Source organism: Lipophrys pholis, assembly GCF_963383615.2.
Source record: "Lipophrys pholis genome assembly, chromosome: 12".
In the NCBI taxonomy this organism is placed as follows: Eukaryota; Metazoa; Chordata; class Actinopteri; order Blenniiformes; family Blenniidae; genus Lipophrys; species Lipophrys pholis.
The window spans coordinates 22789599-22810043 of NC_137641.1; the positions used below are offsets into that span (position 1 = coordinate 22789599).

General features: G+C 41.4%; 2 protein-coding genes across 4 annotated transcripts; one reads left to right on the forward strand and one right to left on the reverse strand.

Annotated features, from left to right (window-relative positions):
• The first annotated feature begins 5342 nt into the window (after positions 1–5342).
• Positions 5343–10153, forward strand: klf4 (Kruppel like factor 4). The gene is made up of 5 exons (XM_080477507.1): positions 5343–5647; positions 5787–5898; positions 6653–7523; positions 7966–8136; positions 8613–10153. The coding sequence occupies exons 1-5, from the start codon at positions 5643–5645 to the stop codon at positions 8786–8788; spliced, it is 1335 nt and encodes a 444-aa protein (XP_080333633.1). The 5' UTR covers positions 5343–5642; the 3' UTR covers positions 8789–10153.
• A 1931-nt stretch (positions 10154–12084) lies between these two features.
• On the reverse strand, positions 12085–20010 carry rad23b (RAD23 homolog B, nucleotide excision repair protein). 3 transcript variants are annotated; one of them, XM_080477509.1, is made up of 10 exons: positions 19797–20010; positions 18886–18967; positions 16192–16271; positions 15247–15434; positions 15081–15136; positions 14430–14557; positions 13601–13736; positions 13380–13507; positions 13075–13275; positions 12085–12851 (listed from the first exon to the last, which is right to left on the reverse strand). In XM_080477509.1, exons 1-10 carry the CDS (start codon positions 19860–19862, stop codon positions 12738–12740), a joined length of 1179 nt encoding a protein of 392 aa, XP_080333635.1. In that variant the 5' UTR covers positions 19863–20010; the 3' UTR covers positions 12085–12737. The 3 variants fall into 3 exon arrangements, with proteins under 3 accessions (XP_080333635.1, XP_080333636.1, XP_080333637.1); XM_080477510.1 differs by having other exon boundaries at positions 12088–12851; positions 15081–15133; positions 19797–19994; XM_080477511.1 differs by having other exon boundaries at positions 12088–12851; positions 14430–14551; positions 19797–19994.
• Positions 20011–20445: the final 435 nt, after the last annotated feature.

Consider the following 20445-nt stretch of genomic DNA (forward strand, 5'->3'; position numbering starts at 1 on the left):
CCCCTCCATTTCCCCTCCTGTCAGAAAGGAAATATTGTAACAGAGGGGGCCGGCGCTGGGCTCTGTTACGTCGCCGGTTAAAAATAACTGGCATATTTAAGGCTGCTGAGGAATCCCAGGGCAGGCAAAGGCTGGACAGCTTGCCGCCCGGCAGGAGCTCTCTCTCCTCCCTCTCAGTCTGATTCTCGCTGACTTTACCCCTCTCTACCTCCCCTTCTGAACCCGTTTCACTTCACACCAGCCCTGCAACATGACCACGACCACCACCGTGTACCTCAACCACATTTTCCTACTCCGGCAAAAGCCCACCACTAAACTTTACGACGTGATGAAAGCTCGGTGTGTGTTGGTTGCATCCCAGCCTCGCCGCAGCTTCGTCGGGCTATCGTAGGTTGGCTGACAGTCCAAGCACAAAGCCCCGACGCCCCAAACATCCTTCACACGCATACCATCACACGGCAGAAGAGCCAACCAAACCCTTCAAGCTGTACGGTCACCCTATGGAAAACTAAACCCAAACTATTCAATCTTAAAAAGTACCGTAGCTGCCTTCTGCCTCTGTGATCAGTCATACTGACGGTGCTGCTCGGTGGTAAATATCTGGATCGCCATAACAGGTGTGCCGCTCTGGGGACTGAAAATGGTACGCCTCGTATACATTTTATGAGATCAGTAGTCCTAATCCTAATCATATCGACTGTAAATCCATGTCACATTTTCATGAATCAAAATCAATGAACAAAATAAATAAATCTGTTTTTAATGACATGCTTCAATAGAAATAAATACATGAAACCATTTTTTCTTCTCTATAGAGTACAATACTGTGATGTTTTTAATATCATTGTCTCTCTACTTTGAAGCAGATTAATTCTTCGGTCTCATTTTGAGGAAGAAAAGAAGAACATTGACTTTCACTGACTTTCTCTGATGTCACTTGCATGTCTTTGGGATTTGGGCCGTTCCTCAGACTGAAAAACGCAATTTGCAGACTTCACCTTAGGCCTTGAAGGATTGTCATCATTCCTGCTACATTCCCAGAGAGCTGTTTATGATCTTTGAACAGATGTTTTCATATACACAAATCAGCCATAACATTACGACCACCCGCCTAATACTGTGTTTGTCCGCTTGTTGCAGCTGCACGCTGAACAAACTGCAGTTCTTCTGTGTACCTGACACCTTTCGGTCGAAAACACCATCAATTATGGTCCCCCATGTCTGTTCTTTTCTTTTCTTTAATTGTACCACTTTTGATAGATACTGAGCAGCTGAAGCTTTGGAGATGCTCTCAAATGCTCATACTTACCCATTTCTCCTGCTTCAAACTCATCAACTTTGAGGACAAAATGGTGCCTAATACTTCCCACCCGCCAGCATATTGTAACGTGTTTAACACTGGTCATATTGTTATGGTTAATCTATGTATTAAATCAAAAGCCCAATGCTATACGTGCACTTTGGATTAGATTACATTTTCATTACAGATTGTATTTCAAATATACATGTTCTCTGGTGCAGTAAAGTCTTCCAATCCTTTCTAAGATGAGGTATTAACTGTATAAGATTAAAAAAACAGCTGTTCAGGTGCCACAAACTGCAACAATGGTCGACGTAAATCTGGGCCTTTGTTGCTGGTGCTGCTTGAGGTAAGTCCCCAAAAAAACTGAATTGTGGTTCTGTTTCAGCTTTACGCCGAGGGACAAAACAGACAGAAAGTCCCTATGTATATAATTGTATTAAGGCGAAAGTGAGATGAAGTGGAGGGAGTGAGAGCTCTGAGAATCAGCATAGCTTGACTCAGCTTTCAAGAATTAAAGAAAGAATGAAAGCTATTTTTTAATTACCGAACAGCATCTGGAAGAGAGAAGTGAAAACCTCAATATCTGGAGTTATGATCCGCTGATACTCATATTCACTTGGATGCGTTCCAGGAAGGGGGACTTGACTGGGGGAGGACGAACACGTGCGAAGTTGTTTGTCATTCGTACGACTTATTTATGCTCACTTCTCCGTGACTGGGCTATAAAGCATTCTACCTCTATTTAAAGAGATTAAGCACAGGTTAAGTCAGCTGCGCCACCATTAGTTAGAAAATAGTACATGTTTGAGAAGTGAAACTGGAATAACGGCCAAAGTCAACACGTGAGCTCACCTTTAAAACAATGAGTGTTTTGAATGTGCGTCCTCAGGTAGGCGTCAAGATGTCCACACTTTATCCAAGATGAGAAGCACTGGAGACAAGTTGGAATGCTAGTGGATGTCAATGACAGGAAAATATTATACCTCTCGAACGCTGGGGTACAACACTTCAACAGCCATTCTTTCTGATAGAATAACATTACCTCAGTCTGATTCTCACTGATGTCTTTTAATCACAAACTGTGTCGGAGTAGAAATGATTCAGTGTATTTAAGGTATTGCATCTTGCCTTTCTGTTTACCCATTACTGCATTCGGTCTGCACCGAAGGTCTTGCATCAAGATATTGCATACAAGTGTTTTGGTGTGAGTTACTAAACGGCCATGACTTCATTGTGTTAGGAAAAGAGCACACTATACAGTGGTGTCATCTTCTCTTCCTTTATCTCTTTTCTCTCTCTCCCTCCTCTGCCTGTCAAAGTCGAAGTCGGCCTTTTGTTTTCAGGATCACTTTCAAAACCATTATCTCTCGTCATAAAGAATAAGGCTATAGTGACATGGCTTCTATTGTCTTCCTACCTGCTGGAGGAAGCAGGTCTTCAAGAACAAGAGATGTAGTGCAAACACGGTTGGTTTAAAGCCATTTCTCGTCCGCACGCGGAAGAAAGTTGAAGACGGTGCATTACGGTTTGAAATCCTAATAAGTGTGGTTTCTGTGGTTAAAATATCAAATAATATGTGCGTATGTTGCCCAACAGGATATGCTTCCTAGTCACAAAGTTCCCATGTCGTTGTAATCTACATTTTTCCCACCAGCTTTGTTTGCCAACCAAAGCTCTCTGCGTTCATGCAATTTTAAATTTGAACGAGGATACAAACAGACATTTACAGTGCATGCGTCCTGTTGAAATGATGGCGTGTTTGTTGACATGCCTAACAGACAAGATCCTGATGCAGCAGGATCAGCAGTGAGCGCTTTGTTTGCTCTCGCACTGAACTCTTGAGTCAATGTGTCTAATTATGTTGGATAGAGAGGTTTGTGTTAGCTCGCTAGCTCTGTGCAAACAGTGCCTGAACCCAGTTCAAACTCACCACTGAGCTGTATGTTTTAATGCTTGCAGGTAAGGCAGCTCTCTCTCTCTCTCTCTCTCTCTCTCCATCCTACAGACTTCTCATTACAGTAATCCTTCGGGATATTGTATCTTTCAAACAAGAGAGTGACAGCAAAAAAAAAAAACCTGGGTGAAGCTTAATTTGGTTTGCTTACAGTACAGCTAATGTACTATCTCCATAAACAAAGGTGTCAGTGATGTCATCGCTAGAATGCTATTTTGACATTTTAATTTGATGATATAGTTACACACTAAAAAAACCCAAAAACTGCTTCGTATGTTGCAACCCAGTGCTTTAACATGGATTAACCTGTCTTCCAAAGCTTTACTTAACCATCTATCTGGGAAAAATATAAAGTCTCACAATTCACCTCCTAACAAACTCATATTTAAATTCAGACACGTGTTGCAGTAACTGGTGGAAATCACATGTCACTGTTGAGAGCCTTTAAAGAGAAACCTTTTTTTGGGGGGGAATCCATCAAAAGAGGCTGCCAGAAAGTAGATTTTTGTGTCTATGAATGCATCATGCTGTGTACACATGGGTAACATTTTTTTAATGATTATATACTTAAACATGACCTATTTTCCTCAAATGAATTAATCCATTAATCTATCTTTCTAAGGAAAGTGGGGTTCCACACGCACTACTTGCGCTTCATTGGCTTGAAGTTTAAAGCAAATCTGCAAATCCAACATGCCTCTGTTTGATTTAGTTATTTAAAGAATCAGCAACTAAGTGTTATATAGATTTTCTTTTTTGTTTTTGATTGTGTAAAGGAGTGAGAATGAATATAAGAGGCCTTCCCTCTGTCAAAGGTGTGGGACCTTTAATGTGTCCATTGGACAACACAGGGGGACTCTAATCAGAAACGTGTACACACAATAAATTGTGGACAAAATGCAGTACGTTTGAATGTAGACTATGAAATATAAATTTATTCGGTTGATAATTACCTTTCTGCTATTTCACAAATTGTACGACTATAATTTGAATGAAATCCCAACTCTTCGGTCTGCATACACGTATGAAAGAAGTATATTCTTTTAATAGAAAAAAAAGTTTTTTTACAGTATTTGCTACAGAAAGCCTACTTGGTTATTTATGTAGATTTGTGCTTCAAATATAGATATTATTTGCAGGTTGAATTTGATACTTGTCATTGACATTGCACCATTGTTTAAAAAGTAAATCATACCATGAGCACTTTGTACTTTCACTTGAGTGTTTCTCTTCAACAGTAGACCTTATACTTGTAATTGAATGTGCAAGTTGTGATCAGGGGTGGAACTTCCAAGGTGGCACGAGGAATCAGCCCCCCTGCGAGTTCTAAATACTCAAACATAAAAGTCATTCATCAGGAAGTCACTATAGATCTTTGATGTTCAGGGTTTTTCCTGTGTGCTTTTCATGGTTAAAACTGAAACAAATATCACACAATGTGTGTTAACTGACACTATAGTGTTCATGATTTGGACTTTTTAAACATTGCCTACTAACCCCTGAGAGGCAGATCTTACAGAAAAGTCTAACCCATTCAATGTTGACAGTGGAATAAATAACAGCAACCAAACTTTACAATCAGTTGTCCAAAAAATATTAACAAGATTAACCTAAATCAAATAATGATTATTTATGTGATTAGAAAGACGCACGTCATACTTATAATGCAGTAATATATCCGTGGGAGTGTATTGAAGCAGACTAAGGTGAGCCTTTGCACTTAAAGGAGGTGCGCATGCCCGGAGGTGGCCCCTCAGACGCTCAGTGTTTTTTCTTTTTTCTTTTTTTTTTTTTTTTAAGTCTTTGGTACTCTTGTGTCAGTCGGTGCACTGCGTCTGGAAAGATACGTTTCTTCACCCGCTTCTCGCAGAAATAATAGCAGTAAGGATAGGTGCTGTTGCTATGAATACAAACAAACCTCTCTCTGCCTCTCTCTCTCTCTCTCTCTCTCTCTCTCTCTCTCTCTCTCTCTCTCTCTCTCTCTCTCTCTTTCTCTCTCTCTCGCGCAAATTGTTTTTGCTCTCTCGTTGCTGCGCAACGTAGGCGGTTCCCTACGATTTAAGGATACCTCTCACGCGGTTTTCTCAGTTCAGACTGCCGGTCCCTGCATGGCTACAGGCGGGAGGGATTCCCCCTGTACGTCGCCTCTCTGTCTTCCCCTCTTTTAACATTGCTTTGGCTTTAAAAAAAAAAAAAAGAACACAAAAACAATCTGTATTGACTGCTTTCACCGGCGCGCCCATCAGCGGCGGCATGTCCTGGAGTGTTACGCGCGACGCGGAGCAGAAACTTTAAATCCCGGGAATATATTTTATTTGAAGAAAACAGAAAGTGCAGTCAGAGCGACGAGCGACCAACCGGACATCCACAGACAGATTCTTACTGATGAGGTGTGGATCTTGTGAAACTTTCATTGACAGCTTTTTGACTGATCTGCCCGTGTCGGACTGTAACAGGCTGCGCTCGCTCCTCCGGGATCGCTCCTCAAGGATTTACGCTCTTTTTCTTTTTTTTGCTCTTTATTTGCAGGCAGCCTCCAAATGACGTCGAGATGGCACTAAGTGGGACACTTTTGCCGTCCATTTCCACGTTCGCCAGCGGCCCCACTGTCAAGAGCAAATCCATAGGAAGTGCCAATTTAGTGAGTAGCCCGCGGTGGCTTTCTTATGTATTACGCGCGCATGCCAAATAGCCATGGGTATCAAAAGAGTCTGTTTGGGGAAGAATGTAGTCTATGCAGTTTGTTTACAATGTGTTTGTTTTCCCAATGTGTCGCTCCCATGTTATTGTACCACAGTCAGGGCATGACACCACGCTCTGCTGGGGCGTGCACCAGTTTACACAGGCTACTTCAGAGGGTTTTCAGCCAGCATGGAGACGTGAGAGCGCACATGGGGCACTGCACTCCTCCAGAGAAGGCATGCTGATGCTCAGTCTGAATGTTGTTGTTTTGTAATACCGCTGCAGGAATAACCAGATCATTTTTCCCATGAGTCTGTTTTTTTTTTTTTTTTTATATACATATCCCAGAAAAATGTGCCCTTCCTTTGCTACTTCTTGTGTTTTCCAATGCAATTTCATGGCTTGTGATAGATATCAGTATTCGAGGAAGTGCTTTGTGCCAAGGACAATTTCTGCTCCTGACTTAGCTCTGTAACTAAGCTGTCATAATAATCACTCTCCATTGCAGAAGAAGGAGTTGTTCTTCTTAAAGTCATTATCACAGTACACTCTGGCCTCTTATTCATGTGTGTGTTCAAACACAACCACCAATTTCTAAGTAGGACAGGTCAAACCCAAGTGTGATTTTCTTGGCCGTGTGTCTTATAAACAGTAACATGACTCAAACAAGCAGACCGCACAGTCACTAATGTTTCTGTAACTTTCCCCTCTAGAGATGGAAGGAAGAGCTGGCCCATCTTAAGAGGATCAGTGTTCCAGCCGGAAGTAGCTGCCCGAACCCGGACCATCCCACTGCCACCAGCACAACGAGCCCCAGCATGTCCAAGAAAGACGCAGAGCCAGACCTTGATTTAGACTATGACTTTATTTTATCAAACTCCATTCTACAGCAACAGCAACAACAGCAGCAGCAGCAGGAGCAACAGCAGCAGGAGGACACTATGGCGACCCTGTCCCCGTCCCCTGGTTCTTTCTCCTCATCTTATCCTCTTCCGTCCCCTCAAAGCACTGCCAGTGACCTACTCTACACTATCCCAGACATCAGCGATGTCTCGCCCTCTGGGGGCTTTGTGGCAGAACTCATGAGACCTGAGTTGGACCCGGCATACCTCCACCCCACCAGCCTCCACGGCAAGTTTGTGGTAAAGACGACAATGGACATGGGAGAATACGGCCAAACCATGAACGTGAGCAAAGCCTGTGTTAACGCTGTGTCAGACCCGGTGACTCCTCGTGCGTCGCCCTCCTTCACCTGCCACAGGATAAAGCAGGAGAACCCCAGTAATTGCACCATCTCGCAGCCCATGGACCTACACCTGGTTGGGGTACCCTCCCATGGCAGAGGGGGCCCACAGCAGCGCCCCAGCCACTTGGATCTACATGGGTTCCCCGGCGCAGGGCGGTCCATGACGAGCAGCAGGCTATCCTCATCCTCCTCCCTCTCCCCGGACCATCCTCTCAGCCGGGAACACCAGGTGTTGGGCCATCCCCACTCTCAGCTTCCTCTACCTCCACAGGGTTACCACCACAGCTCCCCGCAGGGCTACACCTCCTACGCTCCGGCATCGTCCCTGCAGTATCAAGGTCAGAAACCATTTCACGCTTCCTGATTGAGACGTGTTGCATCTTTTCCATTCAGTTTTTGGCAGCTAATGAGTAGTTTTTTCTTTGACGTGCATTTTGTTTACACCGAAAACATGCATTCAGAATATATTAAAAGCCCCTCAATATGATAAATACATCTTGTGTGAATGTAAAATGTAACAATCTATCCATTGTAAACTTGAGATATGACCATCAATGTTATGAGTTATTCAACAAAAAACTGAAGTTATTACTTTTAGGTAGGGGTCTTTAACTTCTCATCTGATGAGCTTTATTCCTTAAAGTTTCAAAATACAACATGGCGGTTCATAAAAGCTAAATATTCGACTCCGTGATCAAGCAGTTCGAGCCTGTGTGTACTTAAGCGACCCATGTAGTGTTCAAATAGAGTGATGATGATGATGATGTTTTGACTGCGCAGAGCCCCTGATGATCTCCAGCGGGGACTGCCTGCCAGAGGAGACCAAGCCTAAACGTGGTAGGCGCTCTTGGCCGAGGAAGAGAGTGGCAACACACACGTGCGACTACGTGGGCTGTGGGAAGACGTACACAAAGAGCTCCCACCTTAAAGCACATCACCGGACACACACAGGTAGGCTGCTGCACGTTAAGATAGAAGTAGATGTATGTGAAATGTTTCTGGTGATTTTATTTATTTATTTTTTAACATCTGGCTTCACTTTGGTAACAAGTAGATTACAGACTTGCTTCGTTCTCTATTTGAAGCTTTTTTTAACGCCGTGTTTTTATTGTTGAAACGACCAAAACAGCCACATCAGTCGCACATTATATGAACAAACACTTGACTTTTTTTTATTGAGTTGCGGATAGTTGTTAGATGGGTGGGGGATGGCATAGCGGAGCAGTTGAGCAGGTGCGGTGGAACAGGTTAGTGCCGATCCCTGCTCAAATACAATCCCCGGGCTGATTGCTTTGGTCTGAACACACAGGCTGCAGGACAGGACGGACCTCTTTCCTCGCGCAGGTCCGGTGGCCAGGGCCATTTTAACCTCACGGGCCGGTACTAACTGCTGCGTCTGTGTGTGTGTATTGTGTTTTCCTTCAAAGGGGAGAAGCCTTACCACTGTGACTGGGAGGGCTGCGGTTGGAAGTTTGCACGTTCGGATGAGCTCACTCGCCACTACAGGAAACACACAGGCCACCGACCATTTCAGTGTCAGAAGTGCGACCGGGCGTTTTCAAGGTCAGACCACCTAGCGCTCCATATGAAGAGACACTTATGAGGCCTCGGTCGGAGGACAAGACAAGATGGCAATGGATGAAGGCTCCAGAGTGAAATATATATGTTAGCAGAACCCTGAACAAACTTGTGACCTACACTTTCTAAAGCCATAATTTGCCTTCAAGCCGACGTCAAGCAACAAGACAAGCTGTGGTGTTCATGGCTAAAAAGAACATTTCTCCTTTACGAGCCTAGAATTTCTCTCAAGACTGATCCTGACATCGTGCAGGTGACTCGACAAGACCTCTCAACCAGGGTTGTAAACTTTTATGAAAGGGACCAAACTGGAATTTGTCATATTTAACCGACAAAACTTGGAGGACCAGGTGCCAACAGCTTTTAACTGGAAATGTATTTTTTTCTGTCAGGGAATCCAGGAGCAACAGATAAACATCTCCAGAGGCCTTCTTACCAGCATCACGCCATCATTAGTTCAACTACACACTGTTCAAAATACTGTATTAATAAATACACTATATTTATACACACATTTCACCTGCGTTGCCATCGATTTCAGGTACAATGTTAATTTATACAGAATGGTGCTCAGTAACTTTGAAGAAGGTTTTTTTTTTTTAATAAAAGGTACCAAAGATAAAGACAAATATTCAAAAGGGTGAAATGACAAAGTGCCATGCAGTTGATTGTGTGTTTCGCGGAAACGTCGCAATACGACTCAAATCAGGTGAACACTTTTTAAACGGTGATGGCAATCTACAATGCACTGCAGCTGCAAAGTGCAATAATTTATATGAGACATTCATATTTTTGTATTGAATGAGTAACTCTGAACAAAGATTTTTTTTTTTGTTTATAGCCAAAAAAATATGTAATATAATCTTGAATTTTGTACATTTGTAAATAAAAATGCTTTGTTATGGTTTTGTATTTTACATTATAATAAAATCAAAGTGTATTTGAAATAAGAAAACCACCATGACCTTAATACTACTTCATCATAGCCACACTAAAACATCTTGATATATTAATGTATATTAAAAGAACAAAATACCTTGCTTGTCAAGTCCTCGGACATTATTAGTTACAGTAATAGTATATTTACCTGGTAGTGTAATGGAGACGCTCATTTAAATGGCAGTAATAGCTCACAGTCAGCTCAAACACAATGCCCTCGCTGATAATACTGAGATGACCTGAGGCAAACTAACACAATGTTGCTGTTAAAAAGAGTTTCAAAAGAAGATTCGCTCTTACAATGCCCCTTTTCCGTGGGGTTCTCTTTCCACCTGTCATGGGGAAGAATAGCGAGTACAGCCAAGTTACTACTTGACATTCAAAGGTGACACCAAATCTGATTTCCACATTGTGCCAGAGCTCTCAGGTGCACTGCAAGAATAATAATGATAATAAAAAAAAACAAAAAAGAAAATCCCACAAAGATGCTGGAATGAGATATTGTCTTCATTGGTTTCTGCAACACGATTTCTGTCATTTTGTATCACTGTATGCAAATTGAGTGATAGTGGTGTAGTTTTTGGGGAAAAACTATAAAACAAACTGCCACATTTCTTCTTAAAACTTGAGTCACATTCAGTCCCAACATCTGTAATTAAACTATAAAAACTTAGATTGCTTTAACTTTGCAGTATGCGGGAAAAGTAAAGTAAAGCCATTCAGTTGACAAACTTAATTTTAATTTAATCAATATACATCAGCAAATTCCAAAAATTAAAGAATATGATATTAGAGACGATAAGGCAGCATTTGAGCAATACTGAGGGACCTTGGCATGAAGTTTGCATGTTCTCCCCTGTCTGTGTTTGCTCCAGTTCAAGTTTCCTCCCATAGTCCAAAAACGTCCTCAATGTCCACTCTAAATTTCCCTTCGGTGTGGATTTGAGTGTGTGTTGCTGCCTGTATCTCTGTTTGCAGTGGGATTGACTGCACCGCAATATCAAAACATCCTGCTGCCATTTTTTTGAAGTTCTTAAAGATTAGTACTAAATTATATGTTTGTCCATCTTTGGGGTAAAGAAAAATAAAGAATGGACTCCGAGGTACTTTTTTGGGGAGTAAAATTTAGATGCTGACACATTTGACTTATTTTCAAGCTGCCTGTTGGTTCTGAAACCATGGTCTGTGATGCCCCCTATAGGATAAATCGGCATCAGCAGCCTGAGATCTGAGTCAAGGCCTTCTCTGTCCCAAAATGCTCCACAGGGGTATGGCTGCGCTTTTGTTTTTTTAAGAGTTAGGGTTATAATTACCGTTTACAACTTACTTACAAGGCTGATGTAAGGCCATGAAGTGCATTTGATGACACCAATTAAGCACACATGAAAATAAATTACACCCTGTATCCTCTTAATGGGTAACTTAATAGCAACGGCTATGTTTCTGTATGAGCAAATTACACATGTAGTCATTATCAGCTGTCTCGGGTTATCATTTGTTGTGTTTTAATGCATCATAAACCTGGTCTGAAACTCTGTGGTTTTGCGTATCAGAGTCAGGTGTTTTTTTTTTTTATTACATTTTTTTCATGGATCGTTTCTGAAGTTATACAATGTGAACATTGTGGGACTTTTCTCTGTGGAGTTTGCAAGCACGCACTTGAGGCTGATTGGTGACTTTAAGATAGGTGTGAACGTGTGTTTATCCAGCGTGTAACTTTCCAATCACCTGCTGTCTGCTGAGATTACACCCCCACCACGAGTCCCGCAATGAACTCAATGAAGCAGTACAGAAAATGAATGCCTGGTTTTTGAACTTTGTAAAGAATAGCAAGCGGTGGCAGCAAGAAATGGACGGTTATAAAAGGAAAGTCAAGAGGTTGATACTGAGACTGTTTTAGAGACCGGAGTCTGAACTGGAGGTGGCAGGTTGTTTTTTTCTGAATGCGACCAGGGTGACCACGATTACATGGCAACAGGGTGTCAAGCATAAATCCTGCAGACCAGATCCAGCTCAGGATCAGTTTTAGGATTGCAGTACCTGCAATTCTCCATCTGTCCACAGAGATTAGCAGCCTGCCCACAGTACTGAACAGCAGATGGCAGCAATACCTGCTTGCTACAGAACCCTATGCTGCTCTGGCCCCATCGGGAGCTAGAACCAGGCTGTATATCGCACCCCTGCATTAGTGGAACAGCCCATGTTGGGCCAATTTGGTGGTAAAGTATAGAGAACTAACAACAGAGGGGATAAAGTGTTTTGAAATAACCCAAAGAAACCAGAAAAAAAAAAAAAAAAAGCCAATTCAATTGAGACAATTCCAGTATTAGTGACTGTTCTCGATATACCAAAGGTGTTGTCTTCAAAAATTGCACAAAACCAACAGCCACTGACGCATCTTTCTGCAAAACTTTTATTTCCTTTTTAAAAATGACAAGTCATTGCAACCAAGTCTTCTGACGCCTATGTAAACTTTATACATGGTAAAACACCTTCATACATGCAAAGCTGTTCAGGTTTCTTCACACGGCTCCTGTTGATAATTCCGGCAACTTCACATGCAAATAGTGGATGTTTGATAGAAAAGTGTCGTACGTGTTGCTTGTTCTGCAGTTTTTTTGTTTTTTTTATTTCTTTTTCAAATTTCCATCTCCACTAACTTGGAAATTCAAATAAGAGGATGAATACGGTCATCTGGTTTCAGATCGACACCAAGAACCATGTTGAGATCAAACTGGTTTTGAATAAAGAATTTTAAGAAATCAATAGAAGACAGGTAATTTATGATGCAAAGTATTGGACTTTAATTTTTTTTTAATCCATTTTAAACCTGATCACAAACAACAGCCTGTACTTGTACGTCAGCCAAAAGCTGATAATGATCCAGTGTTATCAGAGAGTTGAACGTGAAAGAGGTGAGTGAGCTATCTTTGTGGGAAATTAAAAGGCTTGTTGTACACATATTGAATATGAGCAATCGAAAAGTACAGGAACGAAGTATGCAAACAAAAACAAAGAAAATGGAGAAGGCCGTTTCAATCGTCGTCAAAGTTCTGTTGTAAAAGGAAGTTGGCAGCCAGGTTCTCATTCTTCTCACAGGCAAAGTAGGCTTGTATAACAAGTCCCTCTGGAAATCCTAAGGCTTTTAGCTGGAATAAAGAAAAGTCACACAGAAGTACCGCAAATTAGTCAAACAATACTTTATAAGCAAATGGCAACTTCTGCTATATTGTTTACTGCTCTCTGCAGCGCTTTGTGGCGAATAAGAATTACGCCGAGGCTTTTGGCAAGATCATCAAAGAAATGGATTTACATAATATTCCAGCACTTCTGTTAAAGCAGCTCGAGGTGTATGGGGGGGGGGGTACATACCCTCTCTATGGCCTCTTTCTCCTGGGGCGTGACCTGAATATAGTTCATGTTACTTCCACCAGGTGTGTCTGCTCCTATCCCTCCAGCTCCCCCTGCTCCCCCCGTGCCTCCGCCCCCGCCACCGCCACCTCCTACGGGCACGGCGTCTGGGTTGGGCTCATTCAGCATCTGGATGAACTCCTCTTGGTGGCTGCTGATCTCCTGCGATGGCAAATGAAAGACTTCTAAAGCATGGACTCCTCACAACGCTCCTTGGTCAAAACAAATGAAGCGACATGACTGATATTAAGGACCGCCCACTCCACCTGCAGCAGCTCGGGGTTTTCTCTGCCGATCTCCTGCAGCAGAGCAGGAAGCAGGGCGGCGTTTTGCTGGATCAGCTGTCGCATCACATGGAACTGGGGCTGATTTCTCAGGAAGCTCAAGGGATTGCCTAGAAGAAGGCAGAACAGGTTGGAGCAATAAGCGAGACAAACGTTCTCTTGTTGTAGTTGCACTGCTGTGGTGAACTGTACAGGTTGTTTACCTCCGCCAGCGCTGGGCGAGGAGCCCGTGTTGGCGGGGACACTCAGGCCAGCTGCAGACGCTGCTGGAGCGCCACCGGCTGGGGGCGGCACCGTCTCAGATACTGACGCAGGGGTCTGATCTCTGCCTGGGAAACCCTGAGAGAAGAGAAAATGCTAATGAGTAATTCGGGTTCACTCTAGGGCTGCGTGATTTGACCTGAAAATTATAAAAAAAAAAAAAATTAATTAATGAAAGAAAGAAAAATTATATATATATATATATATATAGAGAGAGAGAGAGATTATTATTTTTTTTTTTAAATCTCAGATTTTTTTTAAAGAAAAATTTGAGTTTCGATTTTTTTCCCTCAATGTACTTAAAAATGGCTGCAGACATCAGATATAGTCAAAACTGCAACTTTATTGCTTTGATTGTCCTCGGCGCTAAAATGCATATAAACAATTCCAGAATAAAAAGTAAATGAGGCTCAGTCATTCAACAAATTCAAGCGTTAACCCCAGTTTAAGCAAAAGTGCTACAGCAACTACGGAAACCCACAAGAAATGGTAGAACGGAATGCGAGAAATGCTGAAAAAAACTCAAATTGGCAAAATAAAAATCTTTTTTTGGCTACAAGTTTGATCAATTTAATTGATTTCTTTGCCCAGCCCTTGTTCACTCTAAGTTCAGGATCATAACATCCAAGATGATTTACAGAGACAATCTTATCCCCCTTAAATAAGTTGTATGGTTTGAATAACTTGGATAAAACTCAGTTTCTAATATGTATATTGTACGAGCAGATATGTGTCAAGCTGTGTGCTAATCCGTCACTGGGCGGTTCTTACTGTGAGCAGGTACTCCACAGCTCTGTCTGGGTTGTTGAAGCTCGCCCTCAGTGCTGCCACCACCTGCTCCCTCTCGTAGCCCATGAGCATCATCTCATTCACCATGGCGTCATAGGACGGGCCTGTTACTGAAGCACAAGAGACAAAAAGTTCATTTCTGTTAGACTGGGAAGTCAGAATTGACTATTGTCAAGCACACATACCTTTGTATGCTGCGGTTTGAAGAAACTTATATAATAATCTGAATAACACATCAGGTATGTTTAACTTTATAGCCGATTTAAAAGTGAGACTGATTGAAATCAATTCCTCCACTGGCTCCCATGAAAATAAACAACCTGCATAAAATGCCAAAGATTCACTCATCGGCTGTATGAGTCATAATAATTAAGACCTACAGGATTTGCTCTGTGCAAAGCAATTTTAGCAAAGTTCAGAGCAAGTGGCTCGTGGGAACTGTGGGATTAGGTTCTGGCTGAGCCGCGCGATCAGCCTGCTTATTGATCAGCCTGAGTCGATGTCAGCATGCGGCGATATCCAACAGAAATAATGTGGGCCAGACGTAAACAGCCCCTCAGACTGCAGGCGATTCAAGAGCAAAGATTTGTAAAACTCCCGTAGTTGATGCATGACAAAACATAACAGCCTTACCGAGATTTGACACGGCCTCACTGATGAAGTTTGCAGGGGCCGAACCTTCAGCGCTTCTGCGGGAGAAACGAAGCTTTACTGAGACACAATCAAGGCTTTATTTCTTAATGCAAGACGCACCAACACCAAACTCTTTGTTCAAAGACAATCATCTACCCATCTTTACCCGACAGGGGTGGAGGGTGGCTCAGCCGGGGAAGACTGTTTCTCCTCGGGTTTGTCCTCTGTTGGAGAAGACTCTGCTGGTTTGTCCGAGGAGGCGGAGGAGGCCGGGGGAGCTGCTGGAGCCGAGGTGCTGGGAGCTGAAGCTGAAGCTGCTGCAGAAGCTGACGGGGCAGCGGAGGCTGCTTTAGTCTGTAAAACAAGGTTCAATGATATTGGAGCCTTTTCATTATTACAAAGTCATTTCACCAACAGTTGGTGGATTAATAATTAAAATTTAAATAATACCGTAGTCAGGGTTAGTAAAATACAAAAAAAGTTATTATCTGTTTACTTTTTAACAATGTCCATTGTGTGTAAAACAAAGTTGTACAATGGATTTAAGGAAATAGCTTATCTTGTTAAATTAGTTTTTGTTCCAACGTAATACTACTTTCACATTAAAATGTATAAGGTGATTTTATAATCTGGTTCCTGAGCTGCTCAGCAGGATTAAAAATCATTTCTTCACCTTTAAAATTTGAAGGAATACATAACCACTTACCTATAAATTCACAAATTAACTTTCATTAAGTAGAACACAATATCCTTTGAAATGTTTTGTGGCACAATTTAACAAGCAGGTAATCAACCAACAACTTCAGTACGTTTTGAGGCAAAAAATAGTGAGATATATATATATATATGAATAATAATAAAACAGGAGCACACAACCCCCACTTTAAGCCAAAGCAGTGAACTACTTGTTCCTGTAGAATAGAAGAGGCTTTTCAACAGGACAAACGCAGACATAAGTGGCAAACAGTGAAAAGAGGTTATAGAACGTAATCATAGTTCAATATTATCGTACACTCACAACATTCAAGGACAAAATGTTACTACAAAAAAAAAGAAAGAGGAAAAACTTGTTTAATCCATCAATTTACTGAAAACAATCAAATTCCCAAACCTTTGTCACCATGACGACCACAAAGTTCTTCTCGTCGATTTTGTATTCTTTGAGCGGCACGTCATCGTTGAGGATTTTACCTGTGAAAACACAAAACATCAAGTCACGGCTCACTGGCTTTACCTGCTGTGACCCAAGATAGTATCATACTGTATCACTGAATAGAGCCGATAAACATCTGCTTCTGTCACTCCATGTGGTTCCTCTTGTTACATTGTGAAACGCTGCCTTTGTCTGGCAGTGTTTGTGTGTCTGGGAAACTTTTAGTAGGTCAAACTAAATACTATACACTGTGGTGATGTACGCCATCTTTAAAGTGTATGGAGCGTCCATTGGACCATTTTCAAACTAAATGAACACAAAGTTGTAATTACTGCAAAGCTTCTCTCCATATAGTCTGAGCTTTATTTTAAGGCAACATTTTTAAAGATAGAATGTTGATCAAACGGAAGCATGCGTGTCAGGAAACACTCACACATCTCTGTCAACTACAATAATACAATCAAGACAAAAATAAGTTTTAGTCTGCAGAGTACTCTCAAAGATACTGCGATTGAACATAAAGACCATTACTTTCCATAGCCTTATTAAAACCTGTTTGAATTTTCCTTTTGGTACAAAAGCCTAGAACTCATCATATTCTTCTTCATGATCATAATGTTTGTGATTTTAAGAAGTTCTGTCTATCAGCGCCAAACACATCCAGGAGCTCTTGACACACCTCCACCTGCCTTCTCCATCTGCCGACTGCCAACTGCTCGGGAACCCACTCAGGTAACAGATCTTGTTATCTCCCGTCAGAAATTACTCCTTGTACTAAACCCACGACACACTTCACATCAGTAATGTCCTGACAAGTCATGAGGCTGGGAGCAAAGCTGAGAGATTTTTTCCAAACTGGATTTCATAGTTGCCACGATGACGGTGCAAATGAACAAAACATACACAGCCTGAACTGTAGAGTTGTCCAGATGAGTGATGTCCAAGCTGTGATCTTTGACCAAAGTTGTCACGTTAGATCGACATGCATCAAATAAACCATAAAAAGACACTTTCTTGGAAGTAGCACAGACTGTACATGGGGAAACTGCCCATAACTACTTCTTTGGTGAGTCCTATGTTGGTGAGTCAAAGTTTGGCTTCACCATAAAGTTTTGAATAATTACGAGACCGTGAAGGTGATTCACAAGCTTTCTTGAAGGAAATCTGGGGGGTTCCTGCGAAAAAAAAACCATGAGGAACCTTTGACATGTGAAGCTAAAACCTGAGTGACTTTTGCTTAAATCACTCAGTGTTAAACCTTGTGTCCCAACAAGATTGTCCTCAAATCATCTTGCATTAACTGGCCCGACATGAAACCTGAATCCAAATCTGGCCCTCTGAAAAACTTAATGCTATGATGCTATGTCGTAAGACAGAAAACATTTTTGGAAAGCACAAATTATTACAGTCTGGAGAAAATTCTTATTTGCTAAAAGACCACATCACAAAGTTATTTTGAAGCACGAGCATAAATATTTTTTTAAGTCGCTTTCCATTTAACTAGGACTCATGTTTTAATGCTAATTTAAACAATTGCAGTTATTTATGAGACTTTGTGCCTATGATAATAAGTCGTGCTCATTGGCCAAAACAAATAAAACTACTATTGCTCCTTTGTTCCAGCACAGTCAGTATCTTTCTGTTGCAAGAGCAAAATGAAAGGAGACAGGATTACGATGGCGTTTCTGCAACCCATGTTGCAATTGGGAACCCATGCAGATGATGAATAATCACAATCAAAGGCTATATAATCTTAGCAGTGTCGTCATATGGATTTACTTTACCCTGCCAACACAATTTGAGCAATTAAGGAAATAAAGAAATATGTTGACAAACTTCTTCTGTCAAGTCAAGTCAAGTCAACTCCTACACCACTGACAGGCTTGGACCAAACCAAAGAACAGCACCATGTTATGACTCTTAAATAATATGAGACAGCAATAAACTGTTGTATAATTGTATATCGCATTTTCCTGATCCTGATCAAACCTCTATATCAGATTTACTGATGTATACAGTCACAGGAGCACACGAGTAACTCGTAAAACATAAACTTTTGAAGAGAAAGTTGACATTGTTTTGATCAACTGAATCTTTTTCCTATCAACATTCCTCATATGATTTGACGTCATGACTCAAGACAATAACTTCATGTGTCGTTCTTCTGGAGACTGTGCTTTCAACTCTTTCTTAACCTTGATCTCTGGCTGTTGAGCTGGAAGGTGGTGATTGTGGCCATACCCCCTCCCGCCAAATTTGAAGCATCTGCGTTAGATTGCTGCTGGTGTCAACTTTTTTTTATTTTATTGATCTCTGCTCACCCTTTTCCACTTTATTAGCCCCAACTGGTTCAACCATAAAACCATTTTGCTGGAGGTTTCTTCCTGATGTAAATTAGTTTTTCTTTCCCAAGTATCTCCCCGATGCTTCCCCAGGTGGAGTTGTTCTTCCTTTATGTTCTATTGGAATGTAATGTACCTTGAGATGGCTACACTGAAATATAAATAAAAATGAAAGGAAAACTTCGAGAGCTGCAGGATACACTGAGTGTATCAATGTGTGTCACACATTCAATTGAACAGTACACAACAACATACAAACAAATCAAGAAAATAATCTGAAGAAAGATTTAAATCTATTAACTCAACATACCTGCATAAATCAGTTTCTGCCCAGCAACTGAAAAATGCTCCTTTCCCTTCTCCTGTTCGATCATTTCCTTTAGTGTCTTCACCTGTGGGAAATTACCTTTATGAATAAACATAAATTCATATGGAGCACCAAAAAATATAGAAATCACAAAACCGGTGAGTACTTTGTTATACTTTCATTCAACCCATAAAGAAAGCAAACCATCCACTAGTTTGAACATTACAATATACTCCTGCTTGTCTTTACTTTGTCTTACAAAGTAGGTTAAACACCACAAATGAACAAGTTTTACTTTAGACCTCATGATTGTGAACAGAAAAAAAAAAAATAATCTCAAGCCTTCTTTTGTGAAAAAAACAAACAAACAACGTATCTCATAAGAAATGAAAGGTCTTGTGACAGGAAGGCCTGAAGAGTTGGAGCTAACATTAGCTAACAGATCTTATTTACCACCAAACATAACCTCACGACGACTCTGCTTTATTCAAGTTTAGTAACAGTAACTTTAGACTCCTGGAACTGCAGACGTGGTTTTTCACTACTACGACCGAAAAGGCGACAACGGTCGTTTACGTCGGAGAAAACAAAATGAAAAACCGCCAGAAAGAGAGAAAGTTGGACTGCATGCTAACCTGTCAACTCTCCCCCATATCTGGAGCCTGATACGGGCTCCGACTAAATGCTGAACACAAACTAGATTTGTGATAAATGACACTAATCTAATTCAAATTAAGATCCAACTACAAGCCTCGGCGCCAGCTCATTCCGAAACCAATCTGTTTCTCTTCATTGGCATCTCTCTTTAAACTGTCTAAATATAAACATTCCACACTGCATTGGTTTCCAGGATGTACCCAGCTCCTATTCCTCCCCCTTCATGAAGGCATGGTTATTTTTTTAAAAACTCTCACCGTCTCCTCCTCATCGATTTCGACTTTGAACGTCTGTTGCTGTAAGGTCTTCAAAGTTATCTGCATTTTGCCGGCAGAGTTTGTATCCCCAATCCTCGCTTAAACCTTAAATATCCAACTTGGAAGTGACTTTACTATTTTCGTTGGCTCATCACAAACTGTCAGCCGCCATGACTTTCCACTCTTCTTCTTCTGTGTTCTGAAGTGAGACTGCAGCGCCTCCAGCGGCTCACCGGCACATTGCTGCTACCGCCATCTAATTATACTGGATTACCCCAGGAATGTTTTTTTAAAACTGATTGATAACAAAATTGTGAAAAAATTAAATATATATATATATATATATAAAGAAAGAAAATCAATTTACTGTATCACTTGGTATATCAAAGTAGAACCGGTTTCAGGACTTCAAACATGCATCTTCAACACCACTTTATTGAAGTCAGGGTTAAACAGGCTGGAGATCAGCCCAGACGACCATGAATGCAAAGGGAGAACATGCAAATTCCACACAAAAGGCCGAGATAGGACTTAAACCAACAACATTTTCCTTGTGTGACGAGAGCACGACACTACTACAATTTAAGTGAACACACTCTACTGTTTCAAAACATCAGTTGATTGTGAAAAATAGAACAACTTATTCCCC

What these genes read in the sequence shown, in the direction of transcription:
- klf4 (XM_080477507.1), top strand. An exon ending in ATCGTCCCTGCAGTATCAAG is followed by an intron (nt 7,524 to 7,965) that starts GTCAGAAACCAT and finishes TTGACTGCGCAG; the next exon opens with AGCCCCTGATGATCTCCAGC. An exon ending in ACATCACCGGACACACACAG is followed by an intron (nt 8,137 to 8,612) that starts GTAGGCTGCTGC and finishes TTTCCTTCAAAG; the next exon opens with GGGAGAAGCCTTACCACTGT.
- rad23b (XM_080477509.1), bottom strand. Translation starts at nt 19,862, where the DNA reads ATGCAGATAACTTTGAAGACCTTACAGCAACAGACGTTCAAAGTCGAA. An exon ending in AAATCGATGAGGAGGAGACG is followed by an intron (nt 18,968 to 19,796) that starts GTGAGAGTTTTT and finishes AATTTCCCACAG; the next exon opens with GTGAAGACACTAAAGGAAAT. An exon ending in CTCGCCCAGCGCTGGCGGAG is followed by an intron (nt 13,508 to 13,600) that starts GTAAACAACCTG and finishes GCCTTCTTCTAG; the next exon opens with GCAATCCCTTGAGCTTCCTG.